Below are 10,227 nucleotides of genomic sequence, written 5' to 3'. Positions count from 1 at the left end.
TTAAAGCTATCTTACAATAACAAAAGTTATGTTACAAAAGAAATAACCAAAAGATACTAGCACTACTGCTCTGGTGGTCCGGAGGCACTCCCACTCTCTGCAGGATCGGGACGTCGCCGGAGGCGGGCCGCAACCATGTCCACCGCCACTGTCGTCCGGAGGGGTCCGACCAGGACGGGAGTCAGCTGGACGGCAGGATCATGGCTCCGGAAGCTGGTGAGGATGTACTCCGCCATCTCCCGAGCAACTACTCGTCCCTCTGTCTCCAAGAGGTCCTGTATGCCGGCCTCCACATCCTGTAGCCGCCTGGCGGTGGAGTCCAACAGTTGGAGTGCGGCGCCGAATGGTGAAGGAGCCTCCGGTACCCAGATGGGGTTGGCCCCGAGCGCTCCTAGCAGAGGGTTCACCGCACCAACCCATCTTGTTAACCGGCCGGAGCCAGCGCGCTGCTCTGCCAGGAGCCCCTCCACCTTGGCCTCCCTCTCCTGGAGCGCAGCCTCGCGTTCCTGGAGCCTTCGGTTCCCGGCTGCCAGCTCCTCCTCCACGGCCTCTTCCCGTTTCTGGAGCTCCTCCTGGAGCCGGGCCACCTCCTCTGCTTCACGGGCGGCCAGCCATTCTTCTTTCTTTGCTGCCGCCGCCGCCAAATCTGCGAGGGCGGACTTCTCCGCCTCGATCGCAGCTGATGCCTTCCTGGCCTGGGCCGCCAGCTCCCGGGCGACCCGATCCCTATCTGCCACCGCCTGCTTCATCTCCTCCATGGTGATCAGCCCATCAAGGGCTTCCGTTTCCCGCCGCCTGGCCTCTTTCTCCCGTTGGAGCGCCGCCGCCTCCCGGACGCGAGCTTGCTCCAGCTCCTCCTGCAGAAGCTCGCGCCCCTGCGCGAGCTTGGCGCGCTCCTCGGCGTAGCGGGCGGAGACGGAGTTGATGCGGTCGCCCAGGCGGACCTCCCAGTCGGAGAGTCGGAGGCGCTCGGCCTCCAGCTTCTCCCACTCTCGGCGCATGCCAGCCTCCAGCTCCTGCTGAGCTTGGTGGCACTTGGCTATGAGCCGGGGGAGGGGGACCTCCGCTGTGCTTGGGAGGAGGCGCCTTCCTAGCACCACCTCCGGTTCCTCCTCCTCTGCCAGTGGGGCGGCGCTGCTGGCAACTTCAGCGACCTCCGGTGCCGCTGTCTCTGCTGCCTCCGGTGCCGCCGCCTCTGTCGCCTCCGGTGCAGCCACCTCCGCTGCCTCTGGCGCCGCGACCTCCACCACCTCCACTGCCTCTGGCGCTGCAGCCTCTGCCGTGGCAGCGGTCCCCTCTGCTGCTAGCTTAGCTGGAGAGGGCCCGACCTCGATGCCCGGCTCTGTTGCCGATGCCTCGGTCGTCGCAGCGGGCCTGGTGCCCTCCTCCTGGGGGGCAGCTTCGGGTCGCGGCGGTGTGGTGGCCTCCGGCTCCGGGCCCATGGGTCCGGGGGCTTCTGGAGCTGTCTCTGGCAGGGGACCTGCTGGGGTCGGCGCCAAGGGTCCCGACGCTGGCTGGGGGCCGGATCCCCCAGTTGGTGCATATGAAGATTGCGGCCTGCCGTATCATCAGTATGGTTAAGGACCAGAAGCCAAGAGAGATAATGAAAAGCTATGAGAAGGATGCTTACGCGTAGTCGCACCACTCCCATCTGCCCCGGGCGGCTGGGGGGACTTTCCTCCCTGCTGAAGACCCCCCGGACTTTTGATGGGTGTCCCCGGCCATCGGAGCTTCTGGTGGCGGCGGTGGGGACTGTGACCTGGCCTCGGGCGGGGGTGGTGGCGTCGCCGGACGCCATTCTGGTGGTGGCGGCGGAGGAGTCTGTTGTTTCGGAGGAGGCCGTCGCGCTCCCTCCGGACTCCTCTCCGTCCGCCGGTGTTGTGGCGGAGGTGGTGGAGCTCCGCTCTGCTCCTCCACTCCCGCCGTCTTCTGACGCTTGGGCACCGGCTCCCCGACCAAGGAGCCGTCGCCTCGCTGGAGCCTCCGGGATTTGCTCCCTTCGGCTTGGCTGCTCTGTGCGGGTGCTGCCCCCTGAGCCTCGTTGCTCCTTTGGGCCGGGCCAGCACCCACATTGTCCTTCTCCCGGTGCGCTGGCGCCGGCACCTTCTCCTTCCCTTTTCCGCTGGGAGCCGGACCTCTGGGTCCCGGCTCCCCGGGACCTTCGCTGGGGCGTTGCTGGCGGCCCGGAGAGGCGCCAGGGATCTGGAGCCCGCGGTTGGGGTCTCCTCCCAGCTGCCGGACCGCCAGGCCGCCCTCGTCCAGGGTCGGCATCGACGCCAGGACAGAAGACCGCAATGCCTGGTCCTCGCACAGGGCCTTCACCCCGCTCGGGAGGACCAGGGACTCGGGAACGAACACCTCGCCGGTCATCGCCCGGATTGCCGCCTCCAGCTCCGCCCTGGTGAAGTCGCCGCCGGGCCCGCGTGCGATCCTGCAGCAGTCATTTAGCCCCGTGTACACGTAGGCCATCCGAGACCGCTACTGCAGGGGGGCGATCCGCCGCTTCAGGAAGTCGCCCAGCACCATCATGGAAGTCAGGCCGCTCCTTGCCAGCTTCTTGATCCGGTACAGCACCGGGTCGAGCTCCGCTGGTATCGATGGCCTGGCCTTCCATGTACTCCGGTCTCTCTGGGGACCCTCTGTTGGCAGCTCCAGGCGGTCGTGGGGCTCGACTGCCGCGATGACCCAGCCTTCACGCCAGTCCTCCCACTTGGAGCTGGAGAAGGCGGCGATGTAGGAGCCCGCCATCCCGTGCCGGAGTTGGAAGTAATAAGCGCCAATCTCGCCGCGCTTCTTCCCGGTCCCAACCAGGGAGTAGAAATGTTTGAAGATGGTGGTGCAGGGGCGCACCCCCACGAACATATCCATAAAGTGGGCGAAGACCGCCACGAGGAGGACGGAGTGGGGGGTGAGATGATGAAGTTGGAGGCCGAACTCCTCCAGGAGCAGGAGGAAGAAGGAGGAGATCGGAGGAACCAACCCGCACATAATGTATGAATTGAAAAGGACGAACTCCCCCGCGGCAAGGTCGCGGAGGGAGATCTTGCCGGCCCTGACCTTCCCGGCGTACGCCGGCGCGGTCCACCCCAGAAGGCGCCGCACCGCGTCCAACTGATCCTGGCTCTAGAAGCGGCGCGGGAAAGGAAGCGAAGCCATGGTGATTGTTGGGAGTGGATTGCAAAGGAGCAGGGAAGAGAAGGGAGCCGAGCGCAAGGAAACTGATCACGAGAAGGGATGCGGAGACGAAGGGGCGCTACGGCGTCTGTTGTTGGCAAAAGCGAAAAGGTAGCCGTTCCCCTCGGCGCATACCTTTTATGCAAAAAGCTGTTCCTCTCTTGCGTCCCGCGGCGACCGAGGAGAAGTCGAACGGTTGCCAGCACCAGCTTCCCCTCCTCTCACACTCGATAACCAGTGGGCTCGGGCCCACCAGTCATCGGCGTGGGTGTTGGAGGATCGACGAAAAGGCAGAATCCGAACCGCCCGAGCCATGCGACGGGCTCGAATAAGACAAGAATCTGAACCGTCTGACACGCACGGTGCGCGCGGAGGACGGGCCCCTCGGGGTTCCCGCTTTGGGCAAAAAGACATCCGTGCCCTTTTCCGGCGGGAACAAGCTTCCACCCGGCGCGGTGCTGGGGTCTGGCCCCACCTGCGGGTTCATCCCTCACCCAAGGTGGGCCCGGGGGCCTCTGTCGGTACATACAGACAGGGGTACCTCCTGCTAGGGTGTCCAGGCCCTTGGCGTCTCATAATCCATAATCTCCCCATCGCCTTCTGGGTGATGAGGCACATTAACCGGGCCTGACAGCTGGGACCACGGCCTCCGGACCCTCCCGGAGCTCTAAGAGGTCCGGGGCCTCTGCGCACCCAGGAGGGCAGGAGGGCTCTCGGGTTGCCCCCACGGACCCGGACTCTCCAGAGGGTCCGGAGCCGCTACGTGTGATGGCCGGACCATCACGGGCCAGACTGCTACAACCGGCCTCGGAGGGCCCGGACCCCCTTCCCCCCGGGGAAGGGGACCGGTGCCGCCATGTGCCGTCCTATAGAGGAAGCGGGGCTGGCCCTGCCACGTGCCTGTGGCTGAAGGCCCTTCGCGGGTCTCCAACCCACCTACCAGCATTTAATGCGGTTGCTGGGCCGGGCGCGCCCAAGTCAAAAAGAGCGGCCTGCCACTGACACACGGGGCAGGTAGGCTGACACCACGGTAAGCCTGCCTGATCTGAAGGCGGCGCGTCGTATCACCGTGCATAGTGCGCGGACTGTGCACAGTCCCGTCACGGCGCTGCGCGCGTGATGATGGTCTGTAATAGGCAAAGCCAAGGCGTGCGCTGTAACAGTGCACACGCAACGGGTCAGCGCTGCTTCACCGCCTAACGAGAGGTCCCATCCTAACAGTGACAGCACGGCTTCACTGTTATGCAACGCTGACGCCGGACACTGTACAAGACAAGGCTGTACACGGCCATATCCTGGCTAAAGATACGCACATCAACTTCTCGATCGAGAAGACTACGGAGAGGAGCTCGAGGAGATGACCTCCATACCTCTCATAGAACAGGCTCCTGTAGGCTGGGCCCACCCGTCGGGGGCCCGCACAGTGTAAGCGCTCCCCTTGTACTATAAAAGGGAGAGTGTACTCGTTAGAAGATAGGTTGCACACATACAAGCTTATACTGCCTTCCATTCAGGCTCACGCAGCCAATACAACTCCCAAGTGGACGTAGGGTGTTACGCTCCGACGGCCCGAACCACTCTAAAATCTTCGTGTCCCTCCTGTGTTCATCTGTCCACCGATCGAGCGCTCCTAAGTCCCCTCCAAACCCATCCTTAACTAGGATTAGGCGGGTGCTTTCCGCCACCCGGCTGGAGAATTCCTCCAACAACCCCTTTTTGGAATAAAATCCCTAAAAAATATTAATCAAATAATTTTCCTAAAATTTTCCTAAATTACCTCTCAAAATAAATTATTTACTATAGAAACTCTTCAACTTCTGCACAGTAAAACTGGATTCCCCACTGATTATATAACCGTACGATATATAACCGTACGGTGACTTAGAGTTAACTTATCATTTGTCTTATAGCCACCGCCACCACCGCTGATCTAGATCTTGGTCTAGCCCAGTTTCACCTTCTTCGTCCTCCCATCATGTAACTGCACTCGCATCTGCATCCTACTTGCTCACATCTCGCACCTTCTCCTTAAGCCCCCAAGCGTATGCGAGTGAAGACACTCGTGACATCAAAGATGGGGAACAACAAAGCCGCCAGTAAGGGAAGCAAGAACAAGAAAGAGGAAGAAACCAAGTCTGTCACCAGCGATTGGAATTACAATACGTGTTCCAGGAATGACCTCTTAAACCTTGTTGTCGAGGGTCTTCTTTAGGGTCAAGATGTTGTTCAATGGTGTCCTTCTTTTTGTCAACTCTTCCCTCAAGAAAATATTGATGAGATCGTTCTTTTTTCTGCATTTTATCGAAAGGGGATTGACCCTCACTGCTTCTAGTTTTCTTCGTGGCCTTCTTTATTTCTATTGAATCCAAATCCACCATCTGAATCCAAACTCCATAGCTCATGTGCTATTTTTGTACATTTGTGTGAAGCCTTTCTGAGGATCGAACCCAATTTTTCTCCATTCCGATTCCTTTTCCGCTTGAAACCCCAACCTAGTTTGGAGCACCAAAGTGTAGTTGGAAGAGCCGGATTCCAACTCGAGCAGAAAGCGGTTGAAAAGTTCATCAAGTACAAATTCCCCACTAATCATTCAGGTTGTAAAGACTTATGGTTTTATATTGGAAATCATAAACTGTTACTGGCTGAGAGAACTCGAGGAGTACCAAAGCCACAACCGGAATGGAACCAGAATCCTCCTGCTTCTGAGATGGAACAAATCGACGAACTACTCGATGTAATCCAAACGTTGAAATTGAAGGGGGTCACCGGTGCTTTAGTAATGTACTCATTTTTTAAGCGCCGGATTTAGCCTTTACAAAAAAGGTGTCAATTTGGTTTTGACCACCTCGGTTCTGAAGATCCCTCCCGGATGTCTGCAGAGGAACTGCCGCCGGGAGAAGCATTGAAATGAGTGAAACGCGTACTGATGGATGTACACTGTACCGTATGTCCTAGCGCTGTTTAATGCCTCGAACCAGCCAAAATTGGTATGCTACTTGTTTGTCCAAGTACTTTTAACATTTGCGTATGCTGTATCTAATGTTTATTGTTGACCTTGCAGGGACACATAGACTTGTACCGGAGTTCACCTCCGCTTTCAGAGATTGACCACCCTGATCATTTGAAGCCGAGTGCGTATCAGCGGCTCCGAATCAACCGTCCTTCCAATGATCCCCTGACCGATGAACAAGGTGATGATACTGACGATGATATTCCTCTGGCATACCTCCTGAGGAAACCTAGCACGACTACTTCCAAGAAAAATACAGACCTGTCTGGTGGTGATCTCTTGCCCAGCCACCCCAAGAAATCAAAGGTCTTCACTCAGAAGCGCAAGGCAACTGTCATCTCTGTCGATGATGATGAACCATCGAGGTAAATATTTTCAAACCATAATACCTTTCTCGATTTCTTCTTGATCTGGCTTTTGAACACTCGCCTCTTCTTTCTTCTTCTCTAGTGTTGATGCTTCTGACCCTAAGCAATCAAAGCACGGGGCAGAAGACGAATCTGTCGGCGATGATGCTACAACAAAGGATACCGTGCCCTCTATTATATGGAGCCATCGTTGAATGTTACCGGTGATATAGCGGGTGCTTTGCCAAAGCTGACGTCAGCCTCTGCTAGCAAACCCGCCACCTCGAGTACTTCAAGTGCCGTTCGAGCACTTAAGGTACTCAAAGTGAAGAAACTGAATGTGAAAAAATCATCATTGTAAGTACTCGAGTACTTTTCTCTTGCAGATTTTGTAACCTCATAATCAATAATGTATCTGACAATTTCTCCATCGTGCTTAGGAAATCCTCTGCTCTAGATTTGGATGAGCTCGGTCATGCCTCGGCTGGTCCAGCCCTCGAGCTAGAGAAAGAGTTAGATGTTGGAGCGTTGATCGACATACCGGGTACTGCAACCCAGTCATCAATTCCGAGCTCTCTAACGTGTTTTTACATGAAGCGTGCGTGTATGCTGGAGGGGGAGAACTACACAAAGGGTAAAGAAGTCCAGCGCGAGCAATTCTAAACTGGTGTTTGTTCACTGCGGTTTATTTTAAGCCATGTCACATCGAATATTTCGATGCTAATTAGAAAGACTAAATATTAGCTAATTATAAAACTAACTGCATAAGCTTAGGCTTATTCACAAGATGAATCAATTAAGTCTAATTAATTTAAGATTAGCGCATATCTATTGTAGCATTATATGGGCTAATCACGGACTAATTAGGCTTAATAAATTCATCTCGCGAATAAACCTAAAATTATAGAATTTATTTTATTATTAATGTATATTTAATACTCCTAATTAGTATCAAATATTTGATATGACTGGACTTAAAATAAGTTAAGTAGAACCAAACAATCACTCTATATCCTTCATTTACAGAATTCTCTACAAGATTCTCTCCTCTATATCTCATTTCTCTCCAACAACGTTCTCTAAATCTCGTTCTCTATACATTAAACCCTATATTAGAAACATATTTTGTTCCAAATTTTTATACGTACGTATTTATCATACCTCAAATGGTATGGACATATTTTATTTTTATTTAATTCAGTGTTTAAAACGTAAAGAAAAAATAGAGAAGAGGAGAGAGAATCTCTGTATATAGAGGAAACCTGTAGCGTTCTCTATTTTAGAGTACCATTTAGAGAACGCTGCTGGAGCAATAGAGAACGGAATCTTCTCTATATACAGGGTACAGAACGCTTCAGAGAACACCGTTGGAGACAGCCTAAGCATACATCCGTTGCGTGTCAGTGTCGTGCAAGCGTCATGCGGCCGGCGTCGCTGCGTTGCGCCTGCCAATGCCCTGCTGTCTCGATCGCGGTCTCCTCCTTCTTCCTCCCCTCGCTCGCTCGTCGTCATGAAAGCGAAAGCGAAACAGTTAAATCCGTCCCATACCAGCGCTTTGTCTTGTCTGAATGCGCATCATCCCTGCGCCCTGCTTTGTTGCCAGTTTGGTGGGCGTAGGTCCGTCTGCTCTGCCAACCTACACACACACACATCTCTCTCTCTCTCTCTCTCTCTCTCTCTCTCTCTCTCTCTCTCTCTCTCTCTCTCTCTCTCTCTCTCTCTCTCTCTCTCTCTCTCTCTCTCTCGCTCGCTCCACTGCTAGCTGCTGCTGTGCGTGTGGTCCGCTAAGTATTTATGAAGGTTTCCGCTCGGGGCGGTAGCTGCACCCCTGCCCGCCGCCCTTCTTCTGCTCTGTCCAAAGCTAACGGATTCTTCTGTCACGCTGCACCGTCTAAAGCTGCCACTCTCTCCAGGCCACTGCCACACGAGCTTTGCTTCTTCATCATATCTATATTGCCAGCTCTCCGCTGCCCGTCTTGCACGCGCATGTGCTGCGGCGGGAGCTGATCGATCGGTCGATCATCAGACGAGCGAGGCCCCGCGCGCGCGCGCCATGGCAGCAAGGGCCTTCCACGCCGCATCGCCGGCGCCGGCCGCCGTGCCGGCCTCGCCGCTGCCGTCAAGTAAGAGCGCCACGGCCGGGCTCGCCAACCTGCAGTGGCTGCTTAGGAAGCGCGCCAACCGGGTGCAGCAAGGCCGGCCCGTCGAGATGCAGCAGGACGCCGACCACGACGGCGACGACGACGAGTGCACCTCCATGTTCGCCGGCGCCACGCCGTACGTCGCGCCCGGCGCGGGCCTAGCCCCGGACCAAGCAGAGCCGGGCAGGGCGCGGCGCGGCGGCGAGGCGCTGTCGCGGCTCCGCTCGGCGATCCTGGCCGTGCTGGCGCGCGCGCGCCGCGGCGGACGCCGCCGGGCGGCGATGACGGGCTCCTCCGTCACCGGCACCATCTTCGGCCGCCGCCGCGGGCGCGTGCACCTCGCGCTGCAGACCGACCCGCGCGCGCCGCCCGCGCTCCTGGTCGAGCTCGCCGCCTACTCCACCGGCGCGCTCGTCAGGGAGATGGCGTCCGGCCTCGTCCGCCTCGCGCTCGAGTGCGAGAAGCAGCCGCCTCCGCAGCAGCAAACAACAGGTAATAACCATTACTGGTTGGTTTCACCATGAAACAAACCCATATCCATGATCCGTCGTCGTCGTCCGGTCCGGCGTGCATTTCAGGTGACCACCAGAGGCGGCCGCGACAGGCGGCGGCGGCGCTGGTGGAGGAGGCGACGTGGCGCGCCTACTGCAACGGCCGCAAGTGCGGGTACGCCGTGCGCCGGGAGTGCGGCGCCGACGAGTGGCGTGTGCTGCGCGCCGTGGAGCCCGTCTCCGTGGGCGCCGGGGTGCTCCCGGACGGCGACGACGCGGCCGGCGGCGAGGGCGACCTCATGTACATGAGGGCCAAGTTCGAGCGCGTGGTGGGGTCCAGGGACTCGGAGGCGTTCTACATGGTGAACCCCGACGGCGGCGGCGGGCCCGAGCTCAGCATCTACCTCCTCAGGGTCTAGTCCTCTAGAGGGCCGGCAAAGATGCTTCTAATTTGGTTGCGTGCTTTTTGTTTGTGTTGATTATTATGAAGATGGGGTTGTGCATGTCAATTTGGTTGTTTTGGCTATGTGCAATATGGTGGGTTAATTTGGTCGTGCTAGCTACTTAGCTCCACTTAATTACATTACTCACGTATCGCTTAAGTCTGTTTTAGTGTTGAATTAATCCATAGTGAACCATTAAAGTGTTAACTATAGTAGGTTACAGTTTGTTGTACTATGTAATGTTGTTAAATGTAACCTGTATATTGCGGCCCTCTCTCTCCATAAATTTTATGTAGCCGGTATGGTAAAACTCTGAACAAATTTCCAAATACAAAACTGAACAACTCTACTTCTGGTTATTAACGCATACAGATAAGAGCAAGATCTGAATTCAAACTATAATTTTGGCATCTTATATTATCGCGGACCACTAAAAAACTAAGAAATAACCTATTTATTTTTTTCTCTCGAACAACACAGAATAGCTACGTGTCATTTCATTAAGGAAGAAAAATAACATATTTCTTAGTATTCATTTTTTTTATTTTAGCATAGATGACACTCTTGTCTGGTGAGTACCATATAGTTTATACTCCCTATATATCGCTGAAACAAATTTAA

General features: G+C 55.9%; 2 protein-coding genes across 2 annotated transcripts; one reads left to right on the top strand and one right to left on the bottom strand.

Annotated features, from left to right (window-relative positions):
- Positions 1–1,442, bottom strand: LOC112890524 (coiled-coil domain-containing protein 8 homolog). Its single transcript, XM_025957403.1, has 3 exons — positions 1,101–1,442; positions 546–989; positions 1–6 (listed from the first exon to the last, which is right to left on the bottom strand). Exons 1-3 carry the CDS (start codon positions 1,440–1,442, stop codon positions 1–3), a joined length of 792 nt encoding a protein of 263 aa, XP_025813188.1.
- A 7,142-nt stretch (positions 1,443–8,584) lies between these two features.
- On the top strand, positions 8,585–9,881 carry LOC112890523 (protein MIZU-KUSSEI 1-like). The gene is made up of 2 exons (XM_025957402.1): positions 8,585–9,155; positions 9,248–9,881. Exons 1-2 carry the CDS (start codon positions 8,585–8,587, stop codon positions 9,580–9,582), a joined length of 906 nt encoding a protein of 301 aa, XP_025813187.1. The 3' UTR covers positions 9,583–9,881.
- Positions 9,882–10,227: the final 346 nt, after the last annotated feature.

This window comes from Panicum hallii, chromosome 4, assembly GCF_002211085.1.
Source record: "Panicum hallii strain FIL2 chromosome 4, PHallii_v3.1, whole genome shotgun sequence".
NCBI classification, from domain to species: domain Eukaryota; kingdom Viridiplantae; phylum Streptophyta; class Magnoliopsida; order Poales; family Poaceae; genus Panicum; species Panicum hallii.
The sequence above is the reverse complement of the archived record's forward strand: the minus strand, read 5'-3'. Positions and strand labels throughout refer to the sequence as shown.